This window comes from Mrakia frigida, assembly GCF_051309035.1.
Source record: "Mrakia frigida strain ATCC 22029 unplaced genomic scaffold BDY24scaffold_31, whole genome shotgun sequence".
Lineage (NCBI taxonomy): Eukaryota > Fungi > Basidiomycota > Tremellomycetes > Cystofilobasidiales > Mrakiaceae > Mrakia > Mrakia frigida.
In genome coordinates this window covers 30,876-56,864 of record NW_027481250.1, presented here as the reverse complement: position 1 = coordinate 56,864, position 25,989 = coordinate 30,876, and the positions used below count along the sequence as shown (strand labels likewise).

The following is a 25,989-nucleotide window of genomic DNA, read 5'->3' as shown; positions in this document are numbered from 1 at the left end:
GCTGAAATCTCGCAAGGTGTGGACAGCAGGAAATCCTTCTAAACAATCTCGTATATGGGATCGAAATATCTAGAGGCCCTTGGCCCAGTTTCCAGAAGCGAAGAAGTTTTCGATAGCCTGGATGATGGCCTCGAGAGCGGTGAGCCAAGCGTCGAGCTCCTCCTCGACTGCAAACGAACGAAAGGAGAAACGAGATTAGCAGCGAACCAGTCTCGAGGCTGATGGGAAAACTAACCAGTCGCCTGAGGGCTTCCGAGCTTAGCGTAGAAATCTTTCCTGTAAGGGCACGCCTTCATCGCCAGCTGTATTCGAGAAGGGGAGGGACGCGAAGGTCAGCGTTGCCTTCGAAGAAGGACAAGGGAACGAGACGACTGACCGCGAAGACGGGTCGAACGAGGAAAGAGTGGTACTGCTTCAGGGTGTTTCCGTAGGCAGTGGTGAACGAGACGGAGAGCTCTTCAGAAGGGTTGGAGAGGGAGGATCGGAGACCCTGGCAGGTGAACTTGAGTCCTCTGTGGGCCATCAAACAAAAGAGACAAGGGGTCTGTCAGAAAGACAGGCTACTCACGGATCATGAAACTCTCGAAACGAGCGATATTGGATCCCCTGGAAGAAGATAACTCACCGAACCAACCACAAAAGACCCTCGGTCGCGACACGTCCCTTCTCTCCGGGCTTTCCCTCGTTCTGGACGAGAGCCTCGAGGGTAGCAGAGCTCGAAGGGTGGGCAGCAAGACGAGTACGGACTTTCTGTTGAGGGTAAGACCAAAAGAGCGTAGAGAAGCATCAGCGAGAGGGTTCGGAAGGTCGAAAAGGAAAGGAGGAGAGGAGAGGGACGAGGTGGATGAACGAACGGTGATGTTTCCAGTGAGATCGCTCTTGACGGGAGTGAAAGCAGCGTTTCCGAGAACGTCTATTCGTAGAAATGAAGAGAGAAGAGAGGACAAAGAAAGTCAGCTCGTGCTACAGACGAAGACAGAGGGACGCGTTGAGAGCATCGGGGGGTGAGCTCTGAGAATTGAGGAACAGGGAGGTTGCCCTCCCAGACCAGTTCTGAGCACCCAGAACCAACGACAGCTAATCCAGGTCTCGCCTTCCCTCTCTAGAACAGACTCCTAGGAGGTGAATCTCTGATCTCGACCTTGCAAGAGCCTCCAAGAGCTCGACTCCTTTCCCCTGATGAGCTCGACCCTTTCCTCCTCTTCCCTCCCTTGATGCCTTCAAGCTCGTAGAGCGCTTTGAAGAGATCAAAACTCACCGAAGATCTTGACCAAGCCCTCAGCGGCATCAGCGAACTTGGCGGTGTCGATTCCTCCCTCGGTAGGGACGTCCTGGAACTTCTAGAGGACGGAGGAAGGGAGGGGAAGGAGAGCGAGGTCGAGGGGTGGTGATTGAGAGTTGAAACGATGGACGGCGAAGACGAGAGATGGGGAAGACAAGAGTGGTGTTGTTGGATGGAGCGAGGAACGTTGGCAGGAGCGTGTGAGACGAAAAATGCAAAAGAATAGTCAGAGAAGTTGTAGAGAGATGCATCTCAAGAGGGGAAGGGAGGGGAGCTGAGAGTCCATCGAGAAAGGAAGCTCTAGGCTTCGAGCCGCGGGTGAAGAGATTGAGTACGAACAACTGGGATGGTTTGGAAGAACTGAGGAGAAGACATGGATGAGATTAATGAGTTGAGAAGGAAAGGAGGGAAGGGTTGATGGTTGTTGCAAGGGAAGGTCGAATCTCAAGCTCGTCGCGCCCTCCTTCCCCCTCCCTCCCGCGGTCAGGGAGGTTCCTATGTAGACTCATCCTGACAGTTTTTGGAAAAGACAGAGAAACGTCGATCTCGAGGAGCTTGAGAACCCCACAGAGACCCTCAAAGTGAAGAATTTCCGACTCTGAAACGCGTCGAGGGGGAGAAGGAGAACGCCGAGGGGAGGGCCAGGGCGAGATCGTCATTTTTCGACGCGTCCATTGTTGACTTTCTGCATCTTGAGATGAAAAATGATTCTCGCTCCCTCGCTCTCAGCTTTGCGGTCGGAAAATCTATAGAAAGTCGGACCCACGTTGGTTCTCGTCCTCTCGATGACCTCCACCTGGACGTTTGCCAGCGAAGAGGGTTCCCAAATTCAGAAACTCTCCCTCAACACCCAACTCCTCTTTTCTTCGTTTTTTCTCCCTTCAAGATGCTCGACCTGGTAAGCACATCCTACGGCTCGACCCTTCGAGGTGGTAATACAGAAGAGAGGAGCTAACGAGCTCTTGTTGTTTCTCCAGGCATGGACTCGCTCATCCAAAGAGGCTCTTGCCTTCTACTCTTCCTCTGCTGAGACTGGTCTCTCTCCCGAGCAAGTAGAGCAGAACGAAGCTCTCTACGGCAAAAACGGCAAGTACCCCCTTCCTCAGCTCTCTGTGCAGTTTTACTGCCAGAGGTTCAGGAGAATATGAGAGGGAGCTCTTTCTTTCCATGAAGCTCAAGCTCAACTTCCTTCAGCCCTTCCTCCAAGCTGACATGCCCTCTCTTTTCCTCCCGCCCCCTCCCTCCTTTTCTTCCACCAGCTCTCCCCGAAGAGGAACCCACCTCCATCCTCAAGCTCATCCTCGCCCAGTTCGAGGACCAGCTTGTTCTCATCCTCCTCGGAAGTGCCGTCGTATCTTTCGTCCTCGCCTTCTTCGAATCCGCTGAGGACCTTTCGACAGCCTTCGTCGAGCCCGTCGTTATCCTCCTCATCTTGATCGCCAACGCTACCGTCGGAGTTATGCAGGAGACCAGTGCCGAGAAGGCTATCGACGTGAGTTTTTGGTTTACCTCGTCGTTGCAGCTGGGAAGACGGGCAAAAAGAAGAGAAGGAAGGAAAACAGAGCTGACCTTTGCCCTCCCTCGTTCCCTGCCTCCTCTTTGCTTCCTTGCTCCTCTTCATCCTACTCCACAGGCTCTTAAAGAGTACTCCCCCGACGAGACTCGAGTTCTCCGGTCCTCCCGAATCAGCAAAATCCACGCTTCATCCCTCGTCCCTGGAGATATCGTCACCGTTTCGGTTGGAGACAAGATCCCCGCCGACTGTCGGTTGATCTCGTTCTCGAGCTCTTCTTTCCGAGTCGACCAGGCCGTCCTCACTGGAGAGAGCATGTCCGTCAGGAAGACTCTCGCCCCCGTCACCGATGAGAAGGCTGTCAAGCAGGATATGATCAACATGCTCTTCGCTGTAAGTCCCGATATCTTGAATTTCTCGACGCGTCTCTCTCTCGTGCTGATCCTTGTTTCTTTCGTGCCACGATAGGGATCAACCGTCGTCAACGGATCAGCCCTCGCCGTCGTCGTTCTTACTGGACAGAGGACTGCCATCGGTCAGATTCACGACTCCATCGCCACTGCTACCACCGAACGAACTCCTCTCAAGAGGAAGCTCGACGAGTTCGGAGACTCGCTCGCAAAGGTCATCTCAGTCATCTGCATCCTCGTCTGGCTCATCAACATCCGACACTTCACCGACCCTTCGCACGGAGGACTTTTGAAGGGCGCTATCTACTACCTCAAGGTGAGTCTTCGCACCTTCTTTTCGAAAGATCGGATGTGTTGCTAAACGTCGTCCTTTCCTTCTCGTTTGCTAGGTCGCCGTCGCTCTCGCTGTCGCTGCCATTCCCGAAGGACTCGCTGCTGTCATTACTGTCTGTCTCGCTCTCGGAACCAAGAAGATGGCCAAGCTCGGAGCTATCGTCAGGAACCTTCCTTCGTGAGTCCTTCTCCGTCGAACGATCTCTCTTCTTCGAGCTGACCGTTGACTTCTCCTCTTCTGTAGCGTCGAAACTCTCGGTTGCACCAACGTCATCTGCTCGGACAAGACTGGAACTCTTACTACCAACCAGATGAGCGTCGCTCGAGTGAGTCTGGCGGCACGTTCAATTGACGAGGTCGAAACCGTGGCTGATCGCGTCTTCCTCTTTTCCCATCAGTTCCTCACCATCGACGACTCCAAGTCCATCCAGGAGTACTCCGTTGGAGGGTCTACCTTCGCTCCTATCGGAGAGGTCACTACCCTCGGAGGCAAGCCTACGACCAAGCGAGATATTCGTACCGCGCCCGTGGATCGACTCGTCGAGATTTGCGCCCTTGCCAACGACTCTCAAATCGCCTACAACGAGGTGAGCAGCTGTTTTCTTCTTCTTTTCCCCATCTCTTCATTCATTGACCTCTTGTTTCGCCGCCTCGCAGGACTCTGGAGTCTACTCCAACGTCGGAGAGCCAACGGAAGCCGCCATGAAAGTCCTCGTCGAGAAGCTCGGATCGGACGACGACTCTTTCAACTCCTCCCTCACTGGCCTTTCCCCTCTCGCTCGAACCACCGCCGTCAACGATCACTACGCCTCCCGAATCTCCCGAGTCCTCACTTTCGAGTTCTCTCGAGACAGGAAGAGCATGTCCGTCCTCGCTCGGAAGGGAACCTCGACCCTCCTCCTCGTCAAGGGAGCTCCCGAGTCGATCCTCGACAGATGCTCGACCGTCCAACTTCCTACCGGAGCTCCTCAACCCATCAGCGCATCCCTCCGAGCTCAACTCGATGCTACCCTCCTCGATTACGGAAGGCAAGGACTTCGAACTCTCGCTCTCGCCTACGTCGACGAGAAGGACGCGGACGTCTCCCACTACTCCTCTGAATCATCGGCCGACTACGTCAACTTCGAGAAGGATATGACCTTCGTTGGATTCGTTGGAATGCAGGATCCTCCTCGTCCTGAGGTCAAGGAGGCTATCGCCAACTGCCGAGCTGCTGGAGTACGAACGATCGTGATCAGTGAGTTTCAGAATTGACTTTCGACGCGTCTCGTTTATCCAAGTTTATCGTCACTGACCACGCCTTCTTCTCCCCTTTCCTCCAGCTGGAGACAACAAGAACACCGCCGAGACCATCTGTCGAATGATTGGAGTATTCGGAGAGGACGAGGATTTGACTGGCAAGAGCTACACTGGACGGGAGTTCGAGAACTTGACTCACGAGGAGAAGCTCGTCGCCGTCCAGAAGGCTAGCCTTTTCAGCAGGACCGAGCCTACTCACAAGAGCGAGTTGGTCGATCTTCTCCAGAGCTTGGATTTGGTTGTCGCTATGGTGAGCCTTCTTCCCTTTCCTCGCTCCGGTCGCTTCGAAGCTTCGAGCGCTAACTTTTTTTCCTTCCTCTTTCCGATCCTTCAGACTGGAGACGGTGTCAACGACGCTCCAGCTCTTGCTGCTGCCGACATCGGAATCGCCATGGGAACTGGAACCGACGTTGCGAAGCTCGCTGCTGATATGGTTTTGGCCAAGTGAGTGGCTCTTCTCTCTTTCGTCTCGTTCTCGCCGTCGAACGAAGCTGACCTGACTTTCTCTCATTCTCTTTAGCGACAACTTCGCTACCATCGGAAAGGCTATCGAGGAGGGGCGATCGATCTACAACAACACCAAGCAGTTCATTCGATACCTCATTTCTTCCAACATCGGGGAGGTCGTTTCGTGAGTCTTCCCTCTCACTGTTCGTTCGTACTAGCCCTCTTCGCTGACTCCTGCAATTCTCCTTTCCTTCTTTCAGCATCTTCCTCACCGTCCTTCTCGGCATGCCTGAGGCTCTCATCCCTTCTCAGCTTCTCCTCGTCGTGAGTCTCGACGCCGCGTCTTTCCCTCTCGCCCTCCTCCCTTCCCTGCCCTCTCCTCTCGTCGATCTGACCAACGCTTCTTGTCTTCCTCAGAACGTCGTCACCGATGGACTTCCCGCCACTGCTCTTGGATTCAACCGACCAGACCACGCTATCATGCGAATGCCTCCCAGAAGCTCGAAGGATCCCCTCATCAGCGGATGGCTCTTCTTCCGGTACTTGGTCGTTGGAGCTTACGTTGGAGGAGCGTGAGTGGCATTCCTTTACACCTCTTCTCGGACTGACTCTCACTCATCGAGTTGACTTGCTCTTTCTTCGACCTCGAACTCCTCGCTAATCTTGCTTTCCCTCCGTCTCTCTTTTCCAGTACCGTCTTCGGATACGCCTGGTGGTTCATGTTCTACGAGGGAGGACCTCAGATCACCTTCCACCAGTTGGTGAGTTCTCTACACTCTTTGAAGCCTTTTTCGTCCCTCGACTGACCCTCACTTTCGTCCTTCTTCGCTCCTCAGACCAACTTCCATCAATGCTCGACCAAGTTCCCTCTGATCGGATGCGAGATGTTCTCCAACGTCCTTTCGCAGAGAGCTACCACCGTCTCTCTCTCGATCCTCGTCGGTTCGTTCTCTCTCTACTCTTCGTTCAAACCCTCAGCACGCGTCTAAGACTAACCTTCTTCCCTCCCTCGCCGAACAGTCATCGAGATGCTCAACGCCTGCAACTCGCTCAGTGAGAACGAGTCTCTCCTCGTTCTTCCTATCTGGACGAACCTGTACCTCTGCGGAGCCGTTATCCTTTCGATGGCGATCCACTTCGTCGTTCTCTACGTCCCCTTCTTCGCCGTGAGTTGACGTTGCCGTTCACTCACTTCCCCACCTCGTCTCGAGCTGACCCTTTCACCTCTCCCTGAATTTCACAGAACGTCTTCCAAGTTGTCCCCTTGAACTGGGTTGAGTGGAAGGCCGTCCTCTACATCTCTGCTCCGGTGATCCTCATCGACGAGGTCCTGAAGTTCATCTCGGTCAGTGTCCCTCTCTCGATCTCTTCCTCGCTGCCGCATCTCCCTCGTCGCTGACTCTCGGTCTCTTTGACAACTTCTCACAGATAAAATTCGTCGACCCTCCAACCAAGATCAAGCTGGATTAGGCAAGGAAACCCGGTTGTCGTCGTCCATCGGTCGACGAGTCGGGCCCAACAAAGAAGGGCTGCGACGCGACGAAGCCTCAATTAGAACTTAGAAGCAACAAACGGAGGAGCGTAGTAGAGGGTATCCCATGTGTCCAAGTATAACTCACTCGCGTCTCTGCAAGACTGACGAAGGAGAGCTGCGTTCAAGATGGGAAGAGAGATAAAACTGAACTGATGCCGTTTCACGCCCTTCGTTTTAAAGGGAAGGAGAGGTCTTCCTTCCTCGAAGGGGAGAGATAGCTTTCGAGGACGATGCGACTTGACTCGTCTGCTATAGAGTCGTCGTTTCGGTGATGAAGAAAGAAGGGGGGAGGGAAGAAAGGAGAAGGACACTCTCGCACGTCCCCTCCCTTCACCCCCTGTTCCCTTCTCTCTTCCTTCGGTCGCCAAAAGCTCTCTCCCCAACTCTCCCCTCTTGCTCTTCCTTCCCTCCAACCACCACACACCTCTCTTCTTCGTCTTTTCGCTCTCTCTCTCTTCCTCTCTCTCTCTCTTCTTCAAGGACAGGCTCCTCTTACTTCTTTCTACTCACTCTTCCAACCCTCACCACCTCCCTCTTTCCTCTCCCCGTTCCTACTCCCAAGATGCTCGCTCCCCTCGCCATCCTCTCTTCCCTCTTCGCCTTCGCTGGAGTAGCCTCTGCCGCCAACATCACCATCACAGTTGGAGGAGCCGCTGGACTGGGTACGTTTCTTCTCTGCTCGAGAGGTGGGAGGATGGAGACGACGACGGATCGGAGGGAGGGAGGGAACGAGCTGACCCCGTTGCTTCAACCCCTTTTTCTCTGAATTTTCGCTTCCTTTTTTCTACACTTTTACTCTCTAGTCTACGGTATGTTCTCGTCTTTCTCTTTCTGCTTGAGTCAAAGCACATCTTTTTGAGATGTGGGAGGAAGAAGTGGGCAGAGGAAGACCAAACAGGAAACTGACCTGCTTCCCTCCCCTTCCTCCTCCTCTTTTTCTCCTCTAGATCCTCCTTCCGTCACCGCTCAGATTGGAGATCTCATCATCTTCGACTTCAAGTCCAAGAACCACACCGGTTCGTCCCTCCCTGTCTTTGTCCCTCCTCGTAACTCTCCGGCTGACCTCTCCTCGTCCCTCGCTCGTTTTCAGTCACCCAGTCCACCTTCGCTTCCCCCTGTACTCTGATGAAGAACGCTACTACCAACGTGGTCGGATTCGATTCTGGTTACGTTCCTAACCCCGACAGCACTCTTGATCGAAAGATGATCATCGAAGGTGCGTTTTCCATCGCTCGAGCTTTCCTCTCGAGAACAGGCGCTGATTCTCTTCCGTCTCTCCTTCTTCAGTTACCGTCTCGACTCCTCTGTGGTTCTACTGCGCCCAGGGAACTCACTGCCAGGGTAAGCATCATTTTCCTCGACGACGGTCTGGAGACGACGGTGAAACTGACCTGCTCTTCGTTTCTTTCTTCAGCTGGAATGGTCGGAGCCAGTACGTTCTGTTCGCTCCTCTTCTCTCCATACCTCGATCTTGCTGACCTCTCCTCTCTCCCAACAGTCAACGCCGTCGAGACGGGACCCAAGAACTTCGCTGCTTTCAAGGTCAGTCACGTCGTTTCATTTCCTCTTCGACCTTCTCGAGCTCGGTGCTCACCACCTCGTTTCTTCCTCTTTGATCGTCCAGGCCCTTGCTATGGGAGGAACCGCCAACGCCACTACTACTGGAGTCACTACCGGAGCTCCTGCTGCCACGCTCGGAGGAACTGCTACGGCCAGTGAGTTCGCTCTCGTTCTTCCCGTCCGCTTCGAGATCTCGAAGCTGACCGTTCTCTTCCTCTTCTCCCTCTCTACCTCCAGCCGGCGCCGTTGTCTCGGGAGCCGCTTCTGCCTCGGCTGCCGCCTCCGCTGCTGCCTCCTCCGGTGCAGCTGGAACCGCGTCCTCGACTGGTGGAGCGTAAGTTCAACTCTCCCTCACCTCACTTCGACGCGTCGCTCTCGAGATCGAGATTGACCTTCCTTCCTTCCTCTCTTCTCAGTTCTTCCCTCGCTTCCCTGTCGTCGATACTTCTCGTAGTTCCTCTCGCCTTCGCTGGAATTGCCCTCCTCTAAGAGGATTGGCTCTTCGCGTCTTGTTTCTCGTTCGGGTTTCTTTCTCTCGCCTCGTCGGTGCTCGCTCCCTCTTCTTCACTTGCTGGAAGAGGAGCAGCACTCCCACCCTCCTTGCATACCATATACTCTTTTGTCTTCGTCATTCATTTTTGGGTCTTCTTGAGCTGGCTCGGCCCGATTGATGACCGTGGCTCAGCTTAATGGGAGGAGAGGGAGGGAAAGGAGGAGAGGGGTTCGGGCTAGCAAAGGAGAGAACTGAGGAATCGCTCTTGAAGCTTGGGAAAGAACTGGAAAATCTTCTCGCGTCTTCTCTTTAGATACTGAGACCACGATACAATTCGAATTCGACAGCGTAAACGAATTCTGGAGGAGGCAGAGACGCGTCGAAAGATTGGTGACTCACTTGAAGGCTTCGCCTCGAACGGACTCTGTTCGGAGTTTCCACACTCCCCGAGGGGTAGAGAAGATAGGGCTACAAGTACCGTTGAACAGAGAATCAGCCCCTTGGTACAGGTTTGATTCTCCAGAGTCGGATACAGAATGTTGGTATTGCTTTTCGCTCGCTCGCGTCCAACCACTTCTCAACCTTCAGGAACGATCCACGACTCTTTTCAGTTATTTTACCTCCACAGTCATCTACTCAGTCAGACCTCGACCCACTCCAAGACTAGAAATGGATCCAACGACAACTCAGCCGTCGCAGAACGTGATGTCGAGTGAGCGTCTTCCCTCTTTTCTCTTGACCGACTCGTCGTTTCATCTTCTCACTCCTCCTCGACCTCTCTACTTTCAGCCTCGCCAGATTCTGCTGATGATAAGACTCACAACGTCAACGCAGTAGAGTTCAGGCAGGACCCCCACGTGGCAGTCGGCGCTGGATGTTTTCTGTGTGGTGGCGCCTGCAACTGTGAGCCTCCTAGACCTCATCATCTCTTCTTGAGAGCTCTAACTGATACCTTCTGCTGTTTTCTCTACTTTCACAGCTTTCTAGAGAAAGAATCTAAGGGTTCGTGGCTCGTGAACTACATCAGCGCTGGAGCGCTCGAAGCGCGACGTCGAGATAGGATACAAGCTCCCTTTTCTTACCTTAAAATCGCCAATAGGTCGTCCTAGGGCGATTGTATACAGATAATGCGTCGTAGAAGCCCAAAGATGCTCTTTGAGCTGAAGGCGACGGCGCGACGAGTGAGAAACAACGAGACTAGTGAGGCCCTCTTCCTTTCCTCCAACGTCCATCAACCTCCCAACGCCTTCCTTTCAGATTTCCTTCCTATACCCGAGCCTCTGCTCAACATATACCATCACGTCCAGAAGCGGAACCAGGAATCTCTCGCTCCTCAATCGTCCCTCCTCGCATGAGCTTTGATCTCGAGCTCAAGGCGACGCAACCTCTCCCTCGAGCTTCCATGAGTGAGTTCTGAGATATTCACACCTTTAGAGCTCTCGCCCAACTTCGGCCTTGCTTCCCAGCTCACTAGTGGGACTGCTTGAGGAACCTGAATCGCTGATCGTCGGTCCTCCTTCTTTTGTTCTTCCTCCCAGGCCCTCTTTCGTCCCCACCACTTCCTCCTCCCAGAGCGCAACCTCGCTCAAGAGGAGATCCTCCTGGAAGGAACGTGAAGCTCTCAGATGGGTACTCGTGCTGGAACTGGTGCGGCTATATATGTTGTTTCGGCTGTTGTGTGAGCTCGCATCTTTCCTCCTCCCTCCCTCCCTCCCTCCTCTCTTCGCTCGTCGTTCACTCATCCTTAAACGAGAGCAGAAGAGCGCATTTTACCTCGAGCTGATCTTTGCGCTTTGCTTCATACAGGCCGACCAATGTCAACGATGTGACCGATGCACCAGGTAGATTTCAGGAGGATCAAAAGCAAGGGGGAGGAGGAGGAAGGTTGAGCTCGATCTCGCCTCCTCCCTCGCTGTTCACTCGCCCTCCGCCCCTGTCTTCTTCGCTCTTTCCACCCCAAATCTATCTCAACTAGACTCTTTGGGTATCTATTCACGATCTCATGAACTCTTACGACCACTCACTTCCCTCCTTCCTTCGACTCCAGCAAGAGAGGGAGATCCATCCGTTCCGCTCTCGCTCCGCCAAAATGACTTCGTCCTCTCCTCATCTTCCCTCCCTCTTCTTCTTCCTTACCCTCAGATCTACAAGCCTTTCAGAACAGGAACACAGGAATCGTCGTTAAAGGTCATCATCAACTAAAAAAATCTCCCTACTCGCTACAGAGCCCTTCCCTCCTCTCTCTCCTTTCCTCGCTCCAGAACGTCGAGACGAGATTTCGTTTCCTCAACGGCTCACTGTCCGCACCCGCACTTTCCAGCTTCGCAGGTGCATTCTCCAGCAGCGCAGGTGCATCTGGAACAGTGTACCGAAAGAAAGAAAGAAGGAAACGAGTCAGTTTCGTGAAGGGAAGGAAGGAGCATGATTCGGTGAGCTCGAGCCTCTTCCCTCCCTCCTCCCTCTCCTCCCTGACGTCTCCCTCCCAGTCAGAGATAGTAGAAGAGGCGTGGATGGACTCACGCAGGGTTTCCGCAAGCGTTCTGAGTAGGCTCAGAAGAGTCGGCGAAGTTCTGTGGCGAGAGAGAGCGAGAGAAGAGAAGATGAGGGAGGAGAGGTGCGTCAGTCGACTCGTCGGTTCGAGGGAAGATGAGTAGCGAGAGGTCTACTCACGATTGGGGACATCTTTGATTGGGTTTTCGTAGGTGGTGATGTAAGTTGTGGGTTTGGAGAGAGATGTGGTTGGAGGGAAGGAAGGAGAGAAGGAGCATGAGCTCAGGGGGAAAAAGGCCTCGCTCGCCGAGCAGATTCTGGAAGTTCAGCCTGAGAGACTTTTCTGGATTTATTAGAGCTGTTTGAAGTTTCAGGGTGGGTTCAAAATCTGCGAGTTGGGTGCATGTGGAAGGGTTTTGCCCAGGGAGCGAAGAGGAGGACCGAGAGTCGAGGACGGAACTCGCTCGACGCGTCGACGGTCTCGTCGCCTCCTCTTCGTCGAGACGTTTCCTTCTTTTCGAGATTGTCGCACATTAGGAAAGAGAGATCCTGAAGACCATGCGATTGAGTTGATATAAAGTTGAAGAAGAAAGAAAAGCGTGGAGCAGACGTGAGAGAGAGCAAAAGGAGAGAAGCAAGAGACCGAAAGAGGGAGAAACGAAGGAGCAAATAGTGATAAGGAGGTTCTACTACATAGCCAGAAACGAGAAGATAAAGATAGAAGGCGAAGAAGATGATCTAGTGGACGGCGACGGAGATCTGTGGAAAGGGAAGAGAGAGAGGAACGAGAGAGAGAGAGAGGTCAGCAAAAGCGAAGAGGGAGCGTTGAGATGGAGGTAGAGAGGGATATAGGAACGTACCTTGATACCCATGCAAGCCATCTCAGCGGCGAGGTACCGGAAGACGTCTGCGAAGGAGGAAAACGAGTAGAAAAAGGTCAGTTCCGTCCCTTCTCTCGAACGCGTCCAAACCCAAGCTTCAACCCCGAACCGAAATCCCAAAACTCACAAGGCACAGCAATAACGTCCATGTCGTTCCCCTTCCCCACCCCACTCTTCACCACACTCGTCCTCGGCACCGCCATCTTCACGTCCGCCTCGTTCTTCGCGTCCTCTCCCTCCGCCCTGCAAACCCTGCAGTACTCTCCTCCTCCGGTCCTCCCCATCGAGCTCGAGGTGTCGTATCCGAGGGAGATCATCGATCCACAGGTCCTGCAAACCCAGGCGGTCGAGTAGTCGGAGCAGTTCATGAGTCGATCCTGGAGGAGGAAGGACGTTCCGTGGGCGAGGAGAGCGTCTCGTTCCATCTCTCCGAATCGGATTCCTCCGGCTCGTTTACGACCCTGAACGAAAGCAAAGCAGCAAAACGAAGGTTAGGGGAGAGGTTTCGAAAGAAGAAGGAAAGAGAGAAGAGAACGAACCTTGATAGGCTGCCTGGTGAGAGGATCGACGGGACCGGTCGTTCGAACTTGGAACTTGTCGTTGACCATGTGTCGAAGACGTTGGTAGTAGACGACTCCGAGGTAGATGTCGGCTGAGAACTCCTGTCCGGTGATTCCAGAGTACATGGGCTCGGATCCATGGTAGTTGTAGCCGGAGGCGAGGAGCTGCGAAGACGAGACGAAAAGGAAAGGAGGAGAGGTTAGATTCTGACGAGCTTCGACGAGGGAAGGGAGAAAGGAAAACGAACCTGCTCTCCGAAGAAGTCGATAGGAGTATCGTCGTCCGAGTACCTACGAGGCACAAATCAAGGAGGAAATCTCGTCAGTAAGAAAGAAGAGGCGAAAAGGGAAGAAGAGACGCGTCTCTCCCCCAAAAAAACTCACTTGAACGGCGTTCCATCCTGCGCCAACCCGTGCATCGCTCCCGCCTTCCCAGCCATCGACTCGACGAACATCCCAATGGTCATCCTCGAAGGGAAAGCGTGAGGGTTGATGATGATGTCGGGTTGCATCCCGCTCTCGGAGAAGGGCATGTCGACGGCGGGCCACTTTTGGGAGCACACTCCCTTCTGTCCGTGACGGGACGAGAACTTGTCTCCGATGGTGGGCGAACGAGGGATTCGGATCTTGATGTGGATCTTCTGGCACTCGGCGTCTCCGGAGTCGTTTCCTGCGAGAAAGAGAGAGGCGAAGGAGAGAGGAGTCAGCGACACGAGAGAGAAAGGACGCGTCGAGAAACGAGAACTCGAGCGACTCACCAAGGATTCGAACCTCATCAACGTAAGCGATCTCGTCTCCCTTGTACTTGTGGAACACCGTCTTCCCGGACGTATCGTCGATGTGAGCGGCGTAAGGCATCCCCGGTTCCAACCTCGCTCCGATCAGAGGGTACCCGTCCGAATCGACCGTCTCCCTCTGCGTCGCATCGGGCTTGACGTCCCTCCCCATTCCAAAGTGACTCCTCGCAGGTCCAGACTTGGCAGCTCCTCTCGTCTCCTGAAGGTCGATGATCGAGGACTTGTAGACGGTTCCGAATCCGAAGCCTCGTTCGTGAGCCGACTTGTTCAGGATCATGGCGTCCTCCATGTCGTACCCCGTGTAGGAGATGACGGCGACGACGGCGTTGAACCCGTTGGGGAAGAGATCCATTCCGTACTTGTTGTGAAGCTCGGGTCGGACGATGGGGGTTTGACCGGTTTGGAGTCGGTACTTGAGGAGGAGGGAGAGGAGGAAGAGGAGAGGTCAGCATTCGAGCTCGAGACTTCGACGAGAAACGAACGAGAGGGAAAGCTCACCATCTTGTTGTCCGTACGACGACTGATAGCTGTCGAAGGAGTTCCCATAGACTGCTTTCCCATCTGGCACTGAGAGGGAGGGAAGAAAAGCACGAGCGAAGAAAAGAAAACGAAGGTCAGCTCTCGTTCCCTTTCATCCTCTCCTTCCTCCTCCCAGCACCCAAAAACGCGTCGAAAAGATCGAAAACCCACCTGGTACATATTCCTCGGCGACTGATTGAAGTCCGAGAACGGCGTCAAGTTGGCAATCACACTCAACATGCTCGTCGGATCCAACTCGACGTGACTCTGCCTGTACCCAGCCACTCCAGGAACGGCTCCTCCCCTCCCTACCACCACCGCCTTCCCCCCCTTCCTCTCATCCTCCGGCAGCTCCTCCAGCTCCGCATCCGTGCAAGCAATCTCCATGTACACCTGCTCGAACGTCCCGACGTGATCGACCTTCCCGTTCTCGAGGTACCTCACGGGTCGCATCATCCTCGATCTCGACGCGAAGAGGTACAGTCCAGGGTACTGACCTCCCTTAGAAGGAGGGACGTAGCCGATTTCGAGGTCGAGAGGAACGTCGTTCTGCTTGGTGGTCTTCCAGAGTCGGAGGGCGTGAGCGAGTCGAAGGCAGAGTTGAGGGGTGGCCCATCCGATGATCTTCCCGTCGAGTTGGACGACGAGGGAGCGACGACCGTCGATGGAGGTGGTGGCGAAGGTTTGGGACATTCCGAGGGAGGCGAGGAGGTTGGGGAGGTGAGTGACGGGGAGGGTTTGGGTGACGATCTTGCAGGTGTGGGAGAGATGGTTGAGGAGTCCACAGGGAGTTCCGTCGGGGGTGTGGACGGGACAGAGGAATCCTGTTCATCGTCGAAGAAAGAATAAACGAGAGAGGAGAGAAGGTCAGCGAAACGATTTTCCTTCGAAGAAAGAGCGAAGGTCGAGAAAAGGGAAGAGGAGAGAGAGAGAGAGAGAGACGAACCCCAAGACTCGGGAAGCAGCTTTCGAACGGTGGTCGTCTTGAGCTCGGCGAAGAAGGCTCCTCGATGGATGCATCGGAAATGACTGAGGTATCGGTAGAAGTTGAGCTTCTCGGCGACGATGGTGTACCCCGTCGTCTGCTGAAGATCGAGTCCCGAGGGAGAGACGAGGTTTCCGGTCGCGAGGAAGTACGACATCTTCTGTCCGACGTCGAAGTTGATCTTTTGCATCGTCTTGTTGATGTATCGATCTGAAACGAACGAAACGAAACGATCAGCTCGAGTTTTTTTCGAAAAGAAAGGAAAGGGAAGGAAAGGAAAGCTCACTGTCGAAGAAATCCACTCCAGCGACGTCTCGCCTCACGTCCTGAGCGATCTGAGCTCGAACGGCTCCTACGGCCTCGTCCAGCTTCTCCTTGATGATCATGTTGTAGAGGAACCCGGGGAGGAGGACTTCCTGGTGCTGAGGAGAATCGGGGTTGTCGGGGCAGGATTCGGAGGAGACGAGGGAGTAGAGCTTTCGAAGCATGAACCTGAGAACGAGCGAACGAACGAACGCCTCGAAGTCAGCTCGAGGAAGGAAATAAAGGAAAGAAGAAAGACTGAAACTCACAACAACATCCTAAACTTATCTCTGGGATCCGGCAGATGAACCAACACGACTCGCTCGAGCAACCACCCTCCGACGACCTCGTCCGACCAATCCTCCGGCACTCCCAACACGACCTTGAACTTCGATCCCAAGTACTCCAAGCACTGCTTCCCCGTCCTCAACCCATAGTTCTTGAAACCCCTCAGCAGCAACTCGACTCGATCCGTCAAGAACGTGTTCTCGGTATCCCCTTGAACCAACCCTTCGAAGATCTCCAGATCGCTCGCCGACGTCAACGCCTTGAGGATCAACATGAGCGGAATCATGAACTCGTTCTTCCTCCACGAGAACCTGAGGGTGGCTCCACCGGTGGAGAGGTAGTGCAAGGTGTTGGTGACGGAGGTTTGATCCTTTCGGACGCATCGAATCTGGGTTCCGAACGCGGTGTACCCTGGCCCTCGTTTGGCGAAGGAGGGACGAAGGAGGGAGATGACGTGGTGACGACGGGGGAGGATGAGGAATCGGATGATCTTTTCGTTTCCGTTGACGATGAAGTAGCCTCCGAAGGAAGTCGACTCTTCGTGAGCGGCGATGAGGGCGGAGGCGGAGGCGCCTTTGAGGTTGCAGCGGGAGGACTGAGAGAGAAGAAGCGATGAGAAAACAGAACAGTCAGCTCTCGAAGGCTAGATCGTCTAGTAGAGAGTAGACTGAAGCTGAAGAAGGAAAGGGAAGGCGTAGACTCACTCGAACCATGACGGGAAGGTAACCCAACTCGCGAGTCTCCTCGTGCTCTGGACCTTCGTTGACGGACCAACGAATTCGAGCCGTCATCTTGGACTTGTAGGTCGTCAGACGCTCTCGAGCCTGTACACGAAAGAATCGAGCAGAAAGGAGAAAGAGAAAGAAGGGAGGAAAAGAATGAGCTCTCGAAGAAAGAAGAAAGGTTCAAGCTGACAGAGGGAAGGGAAATTCGAAGCTCACCTCTGAAGGGAAGACTCTTCGCTCCTTCGCCGTCTTATCCTTGTCAGGAACCAAAGGTCGACCGATGGAGACGTCCGATATACGAACTAGAAGTACGAGCAAGACGATGAAAAGAATGAGCTCGAAGCTCTACTATACCTACCGAGAGAAGGCGAGAAGAGACTCACTGCTCAACCTGTTCCCCTGCCCTGGCTTCTTCCCATCAAACACGACTTTGGCAGCAATGTCGTCCACCGCCAAAGCGAGGAGACCTTTGCCCGTTACTGGATCCTCTAGGAGAGCGTTGAAGGATTCGATGTGAGGTGCTACGAGTTCGTCGAGGGCTGGGATGTCGGATTTGTTGGTGGGAGGGTGAAGGAAGGCGGCTTCTCGAGTCAGGGTGTGGAAGGACTGGGAGGAGAACGAGACCGTTTCGGGTCGGAGAGGAGTTTTGATAGGTTCACGAAAGGAAGGACCTGCGACGGCAGGAGCGGGAGGAGGAGAGCCTGAGACAGACATCTCGGGAGAGGAGGAAAGGGAGGGGGAGGAGAGGAAGAAGTTGAAGGTCAAAAAGGAGGAGGAACTTGAGAAAATGAGGTCGATTCGATTTCACCGCACAGCGACGGTCGACGCGAGCTCTCCCTTCTCTCCCTCCAACACCCATTCTCTCCCTTTCTTCCAGTCGATTACTCTTCCCCCTCTCCCTCTCTCTTGAAGCCATCATGGGTGAGCTCACAACATACATATAATATCTTCTCCCAAACGATCTCCCAAGCTGACTCTCTTCTCCTCTCTCTCTCAGCTTCCCCTCCTCCTCCTCCTCCTCGATCCACCCGTTCCAGTCGACCTTCCCTTCCTCCCTCTGGAATCCCTTCCACTTCTTCTTCCTCCTCCTCCTCCCATCCTGACGGAGGAACCTCCCCTAAATCCGCCAACGCCATCGCTCACGCCATGTACACCCAGTCCCTCTCCAACCTCGGCAAGAAGGATCGAGCAGGGAGTCGAAAGAAGAGCTCGGGAGAACACAACGCTGAGAAGATGATGGACGCTGTCGAGACGGAGGAAGCAGAATCAACACCGACTTCCAAGACGACAGAACTCGAATCTATACAGGATGCGGAAGTCAAGGACGAGGAGGTCGATGGTTCAAAGAGTCTAGCAGCAGGAGAGGTGGAGGAGGAGCACGAGGAGGAGGAAGGGGAAGAACGGCGTCCTCCTCCACCTCCTCCTTCGGTCGTCGTCACTTCGGAACCTCAGGAGGATGTAGAGATGGAAGTCGACGAGCCCTCGGTGGATGGAGAGAAGCCTCAAGACGACGAGGAGGACGAGGAGGACGAAGGGAGCGACGAGGAGGAAGCAGATGTAACTCGTTGCGTGTGCGGCATCACAGGTGGGCTCTCTTTCCTTCTTCTACCTCTCAAATCTTCCTCTCCGAACTAACACTTTCTTCCTTCTTCCTATGCTCCTCCAGAATCCGACGACATGATGATCCAATGCGACACCTGCAACGTCTGGCAGCACGGAGCCTGCGTCGGAATCCCCACCGAGGAGGAGACGCCTGACGGTAAGCTCCTCTCGAACGTTTCGAGCTCATCCGTTCCGTCGTTCCGTCGACGAGAGCGAAAGCTCATGTGTTTTATGTTGCTTGGGTATCTACAGAGTACTTCTGTGAGAAGTGTAGAGCAGATTTGCACGTTGCTCTCAAGAAATGGATGAAGTCGACGTCGAGAGGTCGCGGAGGGTGAGTTTCCCTCCTTCCTTCCTCCCTCGTCCTGCTTCTTCCTTCCCTCGCTAGCTCGCCTTTTGGCGATTTCAACACCTCCACCGTCCACCATCCACTCTCACCTCCCGACTCTTCGCTCTCGAGCTCCAACTAACCATCTCGTTCTTCCCTTCTTCTCCCTCCACCTCTCTTCGCCTTCCTCCTCCTATGCAGCATCTTCCTCCCTCCCTCCGCCAACGACCTCCATCGCCTCAACCCAGACGACAACGTTCCTCCAAACCAATCGAAACGATGGACGCACGACCTCCCCAACATGCCTCCCATCACGTCGGGACGAGAGTCGGACTCGGAATCGGATCGAGGAGGGCAGGCTAGGAGATCGAGGTCGCATCGAGCCAAACCAGCTTCCAACCCTCACCCTTCGACAACAGCAGCAGCTTCCTCGTCGTCGTCGACTACAGCACCACCTTCCAACACTTCGCATCGACCTCTCGCTTTCCCTCCGAGGAAGCCTGGAGCTGGAGCTGGGACTGGAGCAGCAGCAGCAGCAGGCAAAGCCGTCGCGAACCCTTCTTCAACATCAGCCTCCTCCTCGTCCCATCCGGCTCCTACTTCCTCGTCCTCGTCCTCTCATCCTCCACCTCCCAAATCCCACAAGAGACAGGTCTCCTCGTCGTCGACTCACCATGGACCCAACCATCGTCAACTGTCTCCCATCCCTCCGTCGTCGTCGCAGAGTCCTCCGCCGAGTAAGCAGCTCAAGAGTCCAAAGAAGAGGTCGACGATGAACTCGAGGGATGCGGGGTTGGAAGAGGCCATCAGGGAGAGCTTGCTTGCTGCTGGAGGGGTACCGGATGATGAGAAGGCTGGGTGAGTACTCTCATATGCATCGTTTCGGTTCTCGGGGTCGAGGAGGAAGGGAAGGGAGGGGGTGGTGAGCTCGACGTTCGAGGGCTGACCTTTCTCGTTGGTTGTGTTGCTCGCAGGTCCTCGAGAAGATCGGTTTCGTCGAACGGGTCGTCGAGGGACAAGGACGAGCATTTGGAGAGGAAGTCGGTGGTGGGGAGTAAACGAGGAAGGAGGATGAGCATGGATAGCTCGGCTGCTGGAGGGGAGGGAGAAGGGAAGGCGACGGCGCCGAAGAAGAGCAAGAAGGCCAAGAAGGAGGTGACGCTTGCTATAGATCCGTCGATACGTGAGTCTTCTTCTCTCTCGTCTACTCTATGAATCGCTTGTGCTGACCTCTTTGTTGCGCTCGTTTTTTCAGCGACCTCTCCCTCGCACTCCCATCCCGGCCCTTCACCGTCCAACTCTAAAGGAGTCGTCTTCGACGAGCACCACCCTTCCCATCCTCACCACGCCGGAAAAGCCAAGCATCCCAACCAGTACACCTACCGACCTAAAACCTCCCCTTCAACAGCAGCCTTCCCTTCGTCCGCTTCCTCCTCGCATCACGCTCCAGCAGCTTCCTCCTCCTCGACCGCCAACCACCACAACCACAAACACGACGTCTCTCCCTCCAAAGCCTCCAAGGACAAGATCTCCCACGCTTCCTTGAGCTCCTCGGCAGCGCACGATCACGGAACGAGAAGGAACGCGGGAGGAGGTCCTTCAACGTCGGGTGCTTCGGGAAGCAACTCGAACGGGAACAACCACCACCACCACTCGAACGACCATCCTTCTCTTCCTCCTCCTCCTACGACAACAACGACCTCGACCTCGACCTCGAACGGGAAATCCAAATCCTCCCACGGAGGAGGAGGCACCCACTCGCACGGCCATCGAGGAGAAGGTCGAGCAGCCGCTCGAGACCGAGATCGTCTCGATCTCGAAGCCTCCTCCTCCGTCGCAGCACCCCCACCGACCTGGGGGCTCCCCGATCATCTCTCCCACCTCTCCCATCTCCTGCCAACGGCTACGCCTCAAGCTCTCCTCATCGGAATCAACCCCTTGCACCCTCTGCCTTTAGCGACCGGCGCGGAAACGTCCACGAACCCTCAGATCAGGAGGAAACCGTTCTCGACTGGACCGAGGGAGGAGCAGCCGACGAGGGTCAAGTGGCCGGCGAAGAGGATGACGGTCGGGGAGATGAGGAAGAGGGTGAGAGGGGTGTTGGATTTCGTGGGGAGGTGGCCGGTGGGGGAGGTTGCTGGTGAAGAGGAGGGAGAGGGAGAGGGAGAAGGAGAGGAGGAGAAGAAGGTTGGGAGGGGACAGGAGGGAGAGGGAGACGAAACGACGCCGAGGGTGAAATCTCGAGCTGAGGAGGTGGAGGAGTTGGTGAGGGATCTGATCTCGTTCGAACAGAGGTTCGGGATCGCCATCACCTCGTCCTCGGGTTCAGGGAGTGGGTTGAGGAGCGCGGATCTGGGTGGGAACCTTCACGCTGGTCCGGTTGCTGCTGCTGCTGCTGTGGAGGAAGCGGTGGAAGCTGTGATGGAAGCTGCTGCTATCGAGAGGGATCGGGAGGAGAAGGTGCTTGAAGTGGTGGAGGGAGAGGGAGACGTAGTGATGGAGGAGGAAGCAGTGGTGATAGGCGAAGGGGAAGAGGGAGCCGTGGAGGTCGCGTCGGCGTCGACGGTGGTGTTGGCTGCTTGAGCTCTCTCTCTTTTTGTGTACACTTAGGGTTTTCTTTTCGTTCTTTCTGGGTTCACCTTCTTTCGTCTTATGTCTACTTTTTCCTTCATATCTGTTTCTATACGTCTCAACAACCCCTCAACTCAGCTCAACTCATCACTCACGTCGCTCGATTTTCCTCTCTCTTACGTCTTCCTCTTTCTTGCATTTGTGTCTGTTTTTTCGACTTCTATCCAACTTCTCTTTCTTTTCGCATGCGAAGCGAGGAAACTACGGAGTACTCGTAGACTTGCAGCCTTGATTGAGCTCGACGAAAGGCGCGTTGTTGGGTTCGTTCGTTCGTCCGCGCGTCTCTCTCTCCCTCCCCGCTCCCTTTTCTCGAACTCGTTTCGCAGCCAGTAAAAAAAAAGTGCGATCTCCATCGCCCTCTAGGAAAATCTAAACCTCGAAATCTCGGAAGCAGCTGAATAGACTGTTGAACGGAAGCAAGGGGGTCGATTTGGGAGGAGGAGGAGGGCTGGAAAAGAGAACGTCAGCTTCCCTCGCTCTCTTCTTTCCTTTCCCAGATTTCGAAGAGGTCAGCTTTCGTTTTTCAACCACCACCACCGAATCTCACTCAACTCCCAAAGCTCCATCTCCATCACCCACCCAAGTGAGTCGTCCGTCCCTGTTCCTGCTTGCCAGTAGAGAAAGTCGTGCCATCAATCAGCCTTCGGTACAATCAGCCCGCATCGAGCTGAACACCCTTCCTTCCCTCTGTTCTTGTTTGCCTCCTTCCAGCACCTCTACACTTCGCAACAACTCCAGACAGAGAGACGAGTCTACGATGGCGCCTATCAATATGTTCCAGTCGACTCCTTCGGACGAGAGGATCATGGGGATTCAGGTCAGTGTGTAGAGAGATGAGCTTTATCAAGAAGGGGGCGGGAGGAGATCTTTTCTCCCTTCGATCCTTTTCGCCGTTTCTTTCGAGCTGAATTAAAGCTCTGTTTGGGGCGTACAGGATTACGCTATGATCGGGAACCTCAAAACTGCTGGTACGTCTCGTTCCACACCGCTCAATCGAAGGAGAGAAGGAGACAGATGGTAGAGGTGAGCTTCGATCTTCGTCTCGGAAGCTGACTTCCCGTTTTCAATCCTTTTCGTTCGTCTCTTCAGCGATGGTCAGCTTGGATGGATCGATCGATAGTTTCTGCTTGCCTTCGTTCGATTCGCCTTCGTGAGTTTCTCTCTGAAGGAAACGAGCGATGGAACGGAGGGAGGGAGGGAGGACGTCTGTCCTTCTCGACCGACCCGACCCCCCGATCCAACCGCGTCTTTTTAGTTCTTTCCCTCGAGAGCTGACCTCTCTTCTCGTTGAGCAGAGTGTTCGCCAAGATCGTCGACAAGGACAAGGGAGGTCATTTCTCTATCACACCTGTCGTGCGTTGAAACCTCTTTCTTTCCCATCGTTTCGTCGTCATCGCCCTCGAGCTCTCGACCTTCGAAGCTGAATCCGTCTTCCTCCCCTTCCTTCGTTTCGCAGTGCCCTTACTCGACCAAACAAGCCTACTGGCCTTCGTCCAACGTCCTGGGTACCAAGTTCCTCGCGGACGATGGAGTTGGGAACGTCACGTACGTCTCTGAATCTCAGTGCTTTCTTCGGGGGAGCTCGAGCTCGACTGACCGACCTACCGACTTCCTTTCCCTCTTTTCCTAGCGATCTTCTCATTCCCAAAGGAGCGACGAAGAATAACAAATCGCACCTGCCTTGGTTGATTCGACGAGTCGAGGTCATTCGAGGGAAGATGACTTTCAGAGTCGAGTGAGTCTCGAATTAATTTCCACGACGCGTCTCCCTCTTCTTCTCTCCTCCCCTCCCCTCTTCTCTAACTCCTCCTCTTCCCCTCTCTTCAGATGTGCCCCCGCCTTCGACTACGCCCGAGCAACCCACAAGACCGAGATCGTTCGAGACGACTCCCAAGTCTCCGCCGAGCAGTACAACAAGCGGAAGGTGCTCTTCACCTCCAAGGACCTCTCCATCGATCTGCGAGTCACCGTTTCAGGCGAGAACCTCTGCGCCGAGGGAAGGGACGAACCCGAGAAACCTCTCACGTCGTCGGACAAGCTCAATCGAGGGGAGAACGAGCTGGACGGACCTGGAGGACCGGTGGTGGATTGGCAGGAGTTGGATCTGAGTGCGAAGGGACATAAGGGGAAGGGAGTTTGGACGGAGGTGGAGGTGAAGGAGGGAGAGATTGTTACGTTTGTGGTGAGTTTTAGGTTTCTCGGAGAGGAAAAAGATGAGGGGAGAAGAAGGAGGGAGGGCTGACGAGAGGTTCGGTTTGGGGCTTCGATTCAGCTTCGACAACTTCCGGAGGGAGGCTTCAAGGGGAACCCTACGTCCGAAGGAGCGGAGCCTACCAAGGAGGCTGCTCAGTCCCTCGGAGTTGATCTTCAGACCCTTGCGAGAGGAATGAACAAGCTCAGAGGTTCGTTTCGAAGTTTTTCTCCTTCTCGAACCGACGCGTTCGAGCATCGAAACTGACCCTCTTACGCTCGCCTTCGTTCCCCTCTTCAGTCGTCGAGGATCCCGTTCTCTCTGCTCTTCTCGTCGACCAGCTCATCGCTCAGACCAACAACTACTGGTGAGTTTGTCTTTGCTCGTCCGTCACGAACGAACGCTCAACGCCTCCTTTGCGTTTTTTTCTTCGTTCTTCGACAGGCTTTCCTGGATCAGCAAATCGTCGTACAAGGGAAGATGGAGAGAAGCTGTCAACCGACAAGCTCTTACGCTCAAGATGCTCGTTTTCGAGGAAACTGGTGCCATCATCGTGGGTCTCTTTCGAACTCCTCGACGCGACGTGGGAGCTGATCCTCGTCCTCGTCTTTCCCAAAACATTTCTAGGCTGCCCCGACCTTCTCTCTCCCCGAACACATCGGAGGCTCGAGAAACTGGGATTATAGGTTCACGTGGATTCGGTGAGTTTGACTTTTCAAAAGTGAGGGCGAAGGTCGTTCTCGTTTCGCTGACCTCGTCCGTTTTCCGCCCTTCCCTTTCGCAGAGACTCTTCCTTCACCCTCTATGCTTTGATTCGACTCGGATACACCGACGAGGCCAACGCTTTCATGGAGGTGAGTGCTTTGTTTGTCGTCCCTCTTCTTACAACAAGGTCCTGACGCGTTCGTTTCCTTTTCTGCGCCAGTTCATTCAACAACGACTGTTCGATCGAAACAGTGATGGAAGTCTTCAGATCATGTACACCATCCGGTACGTTTGACTCCTGGAATTCGTTTTACAACTACGTTCGCTAACTTTCGATTCTTCGACGCGAAAATAGAGGAGAGAAGGACGTGCCCGAGTTCGAGTTGAATCATCTGCAGGTGCGCTTCCATCTCCTTCCGACCAGTGTCTCTCTGAAACTGACACTCGTACTCTCTCTTTTTTCTCTCGCTACTCAGGGTCACAAGGGATCGAAGCCTGTCAGGATCGGGAACGGAGCTGGAGATCATCTCCAACTCGAGTGAGTCGTCGTTCTCCCTGCCTTCGTTCTTCGTTCTGCGCTGACGATTTTCACTTTTTTCACCACCAGCATCTACGGAGAGTTGATGGACTGTATCTACCTCGCTCAGAAGTTCTCGAAACCTCTCTCCTGGGACATGTGGGTCGCCGTCAGGGACATGGTCGACTGGGTAGGCAAACAGATTCTCGTCTCTTTCCCCCCTGCTTCGTTCGCTGATTCTTTTTTTCTTTTCTTTCCTTTCACAGGTCTGTGCGAACTGGAACCAACCGGATCTTTCGATCTGGGAGGTTCGAAACTCGAAGAAGGCGCGTCCAGCCGAGTCTCTTCCCACCACTTCGACTCGAGCTGACCTTACTCTCGCCTTTCCTTGATCCTCACAGAACTTTCTCTATAGTAAAATCATGCTTTGGGTGGCCATCGATCGAGGACTTCGACTCGCCGACAAGCGCTCCCTTCCTCTTCCTCAACGAGCGAAGTGGTTGGAGACTCGAGACACGATTTACGAGGAGGTCATGACGAAGGGATGGAACAAGAAGTGAGTTCGGGCCGGGTCGATTCTATCTTCCTTTCTATCTAACCATCCTTTCTGATTCGTGCTCCGCAGGGAGAAGTTCTTCGCTCAAGCGTACGAGTCGTTGGACATCATCGATTCGGCAGTTCTCATCATGCCTCTGACCTTCTTCGTTTGTGCCTTCTCTCTCCTCACCTCTTCCAAGACAACGCTGACCCTCTTCTATCGAATTCATCACCTCTCAGATGTCTGCATCCGACCCTCGATTCCGTTCAACTCTCGACAAGATTCTCAAGTCTCCGTTCATCCCCCTTCCATTTCTTATCTCTTCTCAAGAGAGTCTCCCTTCTGACTTTCGTTCTCGATTCAAATCATACAGCGAGAAAGGAGGTCTCACGTCCAACAGCCTCGTCTTCCGATACGACACGGAGAAGGCCGACGATGGAGTTGGAGGAGCAGAAGGAGGTGAGTCGACGCCTACGCTGTCGAAAAAATCGCCTCGATCGAACGCTGAACTTCTGCCTCCTCTCTTCTCAGCCTTTTCTCTTACGACACTCTGGTGCATCGAAGCTCTTGCGAGAGCTGGAGCGTACGAGCCCAAGCTTCTGCGACAGGCCGTCACGATGTTCGAGGATTTCTTGGGATATGGGAACCACGTTGGACTCTACTCTGAGGAGATTTCTCGAGCTGGAGAAGGACTTGGAAACACGTACGTATCTCACCTCTGCTTCATCTCGTCTCTTCACTCGTATACTGATATTATCATTCCTTCCTTCCTCTCGTACCAGCCCTCAAGGAGTGAGTGGAATCGGTATCAACTTCCTTCGACGTTTCTGCGACTGACCGTCTTCTTTTCCTCTCCCTCAATCAGTTCTCCGCCGTCACTCTCATCTCGACCGCCTACAACTTGGACCGAACTCTCGGTTCGCGAAACTAATTGAAAGGAGGAGATATCGTCTGTATACCTATGTATGTTCTGCTCTTTCCGAAAACAAGCTCGAGATGTCGACAGGAAAGAAACCGCTTGGCTGCGTCCTCCTTCGAGAGATCTGCGTCACTTTTTC

The 25,989-nt window shown here is 54.2% G+C and overlaps 9 protein-coding genes across 9 annotated transcripts; 7 read left to right on the top strand and 2 right to left on the bottom strand.

The window, feature by feature from the left end:
• Window positions 1-33: 33 nt before the first annotated feature.
• Window positions 34-1,707, bottom strand: BDY24DRAFT_398802 (GLTP domain-containing protein). Its single transcript, XM_076641737.1, has 7 exons — window positions 1,622-1,707; window positions 1,259-1,340; window positions 855-913; window positions 626-750; window positions 377-512; window positions 236-302; window positions 34-167 (listed from the first exon to the last, which is right to left on the bottom strand). Exons 1-7 carry the CDS (start codon window positions 1,655-1,657, stop codon window positions 70-72), a joined length of 603 nt encoding a protein of 200 aa, XP_076493796.1. The 5' UTR covers window positions 1,658-1,707; the 3' UTR covers window positions 34-69.
• Window positions 1,708-2,105: 398 nt separating this feature from the next.
• On the top strand, window positions 2,106-6,922 carry BDY24DRAFT_170677 (calcium-transporting ATPase). The gene is made up of 19 exons (XM_076636251.1): window positions 2,106-2,180; window positions 2,260-2,368; window positions 2,542-2,774; window positions 2,916-3,188; window positions 3,264-3,521; window positions 3,595-3,716; window positions 3,783-3,864; window positions 3,937-4,125; window positions 4,196-4,775; window positions 4,861-5,087; window positions 5,172-5,281; window positions 5,358-5,468; window positions 5,545-5,608; window positions 5,702-5,856; window positions 5,976-6,045; window positions 6,121-6,226; window positions 6,305-6,450; window positions 6,528-6,629; window positions 6,713-6,922. The coding sequence occupies exons 1-19, from the start codon at window positions 2,169-2,171 to the stop codon at window positions 6,752-6,754; spliced, it is 2,991 nt and encodes a 996-aa protein (XP_076493795.1). The 5' UTR covers window positions 2,106-2,168; the 3' UTR covers window positions 6,755-6,922.
• A 458-nt stretch (window positions 6,923-7,380) lies between these two features.
• Window positions 7,381-8,867, top strand: BDY24DRAFT_417727 (cupredoxin domain-containing protein; the record flags this gene model as incomplete). The annotated part of the gene is made up of 10 exons (XM_076643762.1): window positions 7,381-7,480; window positions 7,622-7,627; window positions 7,766-7,834; window positions 7,909-8,034; window positions 8,106-8,159; window positions 8,233-8,250; window positions 8,317-8,360; window positions 8,443-8,533; window positions 8,616-8,712; window positions 8,795-8,867. The coding sequence occupies 10 exons, from the start codon at window positions 7,381-7,383 to the stop codon at window positions 8,865-8,867; spliced, it is 678 nt and encodes a 225-aa protein (XP_076493794.1).
• Window positions 8,868-9,540: 673 nt separating this feature from the next.
• Window positions 9,541-11,073, top strand: BDY24DRAFT_443800 (uncharacterized protein; the record flags this gene model as incomplete). Its single annotated transcript, XM_076644800.1, has 6 exons — window positions 9,541-9,583; window positions 9,661-9,774; window positions 10,149-10,277; window positions 10,410-10,549; window positions 10,678-10,696; window positions 11,014-11,073. Coding segments are annotated over 6 exons (504 nt in total), but the record flags the coding sequence as incomplete, so codon positions are not given.
• Window positions 11,074-11,898: 825 nt separating this feature from the next.
• On the bottom strand, window positions 11,899-17,194 carry RPA135 (DNA-directed RNA polymerase I core subunit RPA135). Its single transcript, XM_076641736.1, has 15 exons — window positions 16,803-17,194; window positions 16,636-16,721; window positions 16,399-16,518; window positions 15,676-16,289; window positions 15,390-15,595; window positions 15,065-15,313; window positions 14,290-14,942; window positions 14,098-14,166; window positions 13,561-14,011; window positions 13,187-13,472; window positions 13,051-13,093; window positions 12,782-12,967; window positions 12,370-12,703; window positions 12,222-12,268; window positions 11,899-12,120 (listed from the first exon to the last, which is right to left on the bottom strand). The coding sequence occupies exons 1-15, from the start codon at window positions 17,131-17,133 to the stop codon at window positions 12,100-12,102; spliced, it is 3,696 nt and encodes a 1,231-aa protein (XP_076493792.1). The 5' UTR covers window positions 17,134-17,194; the 3' UTR covers window positions 11,899-12,099.
• A 24-nt stretch (window positions 17,195-17,218) lies between these two features.
• Window positions 17,219-18,451, top strand: BDY24DRAFT_170590 (uncharacterized protein). Its single transcript, XM_076636248.1, has 4 exons — window positions 17,219-17,340; window positions 17,417-18,004; window positions 18,086-18,178; window positions 18,274-18,451. Exons 1-4 carry the CDS (start codon window positions 17,337-17,339, stop codon window positions 18,357-18,359), a joined length of 771 nt encoding a protein of 256 aa, XP_076493791.1. The 5' UTR covers window positions 17,219-17,336; the 3' UTR covers window positions 18,360-18,451.
• Window positions 18,414-19,315, top strand: BDY24DRAFT_170634 (uncharacterized protein). The gene has a single exon (XM_076636250.1). It carries the CDS (start codon window positions 18,651-18,653, stop codon window positions 19,209-19,211), a length of 561 nt encoding a protein of 186 aa, XP_076493790.1. The 5' UTR covers window positions 18,414-18,650; the 3' UTR covers window positions 19,212-19,315.
• Window position 19,316: 1 nt separating this feature from the next.
• On the top strand, window positions 19,317-21,208 carry BDY24DRAFT_170604 (uncharacterized protein). The gene is made up of 2 exons (XM_076636249.1): window positions 19,317-19,532; window positions 19,605-21,208. The coding sequence occupies exons 1-2, from the start codon at window positions 19,421-19,423 to the stop codon at window positions 20,930-20,932; spliced, it is 1,440 nt and encodes a 479-aa protein (XP_076493789.1). The 5' UTR covers window positions 19,317-19,420; the 3' UTR covers window positions 20,933-21,208.
• A 306-nt stretch (window positions 21,209-21,514) lies between these two features.
• On the top strand, window positions 21,515-25,916 carry BDY24DRAFT_398792 (glycoside hydrolase family 15 protein). Its single transcript, XM_076641735.1, has 25 exons — window positions 21,515-21,563; window positions 21,692-21,797; window positions 21,915-21,948; window positions 22,070-22,130; window positions 22,276-22,333; window positions 22,437-22,525; window positions 22,611-22,715; window positions 22,808-23,162; window positions 23,253-23,382; window positions 23,472-23,538; window positions 23,616-23,724; window positions 23,799-23,872; window positions 23,956-24,025; window positions 24,097-24,161; window positions 24,232-24,274; window positions 24,353-24,414; window positions 24,484-24,583; window positions 24,660-24,719; window positions 24,795-24,949; window positions 25,019-25,097; window positions 25,171-25,226; window positions 25,305-25,390; window positions 25,463-25,634; window positions 25,714-25,723; window positions 25,797-25,916. Exons 2-25 carry the CDS (start codon window positions 21,738-21,740, stop codon window positions 25,860-25,862), a joined length of 2,166 nt encoding a protein of 721 aa, XP_076493788.1. The 5' UTR covers window positions 21,515-21,563; window positions 21,692-21,737; the 3' UTR covers window positions 25,863-25,916.
• The last annotated feature ends 73 nt before the right edge of the window (window positions 25,917-25,989 follow it).

Bases quoted from the DNA above. Each gene is read 5' to 3' on its own strand.
- BDY24DRAFT_398802 (XM_076641737.1), bottom strand. From the start codon at position 1,657: ATGTCTTCTCCTCAGTTCTTCCAAACCATCCCAGTT. The intron at 1,341-1,621 runs GTTCGTACTCAA...TCCGTCCTCTAG, and splicing joins TCTTCCAAACCATCCCAGTT to AAGTTCCAGGACGTCCCTAC. The intron at 751-854 runs GTTCGTTCATCC...TACCCTCAACAG, and splicing joins ATCTCACTGGAAACATCACC to AAAGTCCGTACTCGTCTTGC.
- BDY24DRAFT_170677 (XM_076636251.1), top strand. The intron at 3,189-3,263 runs GTAAGTCCCGAT...GTGCCACGATAG, and splicing joins TGATCAACATGCTCTTCGCT to GGATCAACCGTCGTCAACGG. The intron at 6,046-6,120 runs GTGAGTTCTCTA...TTCGCTCCTCAG, and splicing joins AGATCACCTTCCACCAGTTG to ACCAACTTCCATCAATGCTC.
- RPA135 (XM_076641736.1), bottom strand. From the start codon at position 17,133: ATGTCTGTCTCAGGCTCTCCTCCTCCCGCTCCTGCCGTCGCAGGTCCT. The intron at 14,167-14,289 runs GTGGGTTTTCGA...CCTCCCTCTCAG, and splicing joins CGCCGAGGAATATGTACCAG to TGCCAGATGGGAAAGCAGTC. The intron at 14,012-14,097 runs GTGAGCTTTCCC...CTCCTCCTCAAG, and splicing joins GTCGTACGGACAACAAGATG to TACCGACTCCAAACCGGTCA.
- BDY24DRAFT_170590 (XM_076636248.1), top strand. The intron at 18,005-18,085 runs GTGGGCTCTCTT...ATGCTCCTCCAG, and splicing joins TTGCGTGTGCGGCATCACAG to AATCCGACGACATGATGATC. The intron at 18,179-18,273 runs GTAAGCTCCTCT...GGGTATCTACAG, and splicing joins CGAGGAGGAGACGCCTGACG to AGTACTTCTGTGAGAAGTGT.
- BDY24DRAFT_170634 (XM_076636250.1), top strand. From the start codon at position 18,651: ATGCCTCCCATCACGTCGGGACGAGAGTCGGACTCGGAATCGGATCGA.
- BDY24DRAFT_170604 (XM_076636249.1), top strand. From the start codon at position 19,421: ATGAGCATGGATAGCTCGGCTGCTGGAGGGGAGGGAGAAGGGAAGGCG. The intron at 19,533-19,604 runs GTGAGTCTTCTT...TCGTTTTTTCAG, and splicing joins TGCTATAGATCCGTCGATAC to CGACCTCTCCCTCGCACTCC.
- BDY24DRAFT_398792 (XM_076641735.1), top strand. From the start codon at position 21,738: ATGGCGCCTATCAATATGTTCCAGTCGACTCCTTCGGACGAGAGGATC. The intron at 21,949-22,069 runs GTACGTCTCGTT...TCGTCTCTTCAG, and splicing joins CGGGAACCTCAAAACTGCTG to CGATGGTCAGCTTGGATGGA. The intron at 24,584-24,659 runs GTAGGCAAACAG...TTCCTTTCACAG, and splicing joins TCAGGGACATGGTCGACTGG to GTCTGTGCGAACTGGAACCA.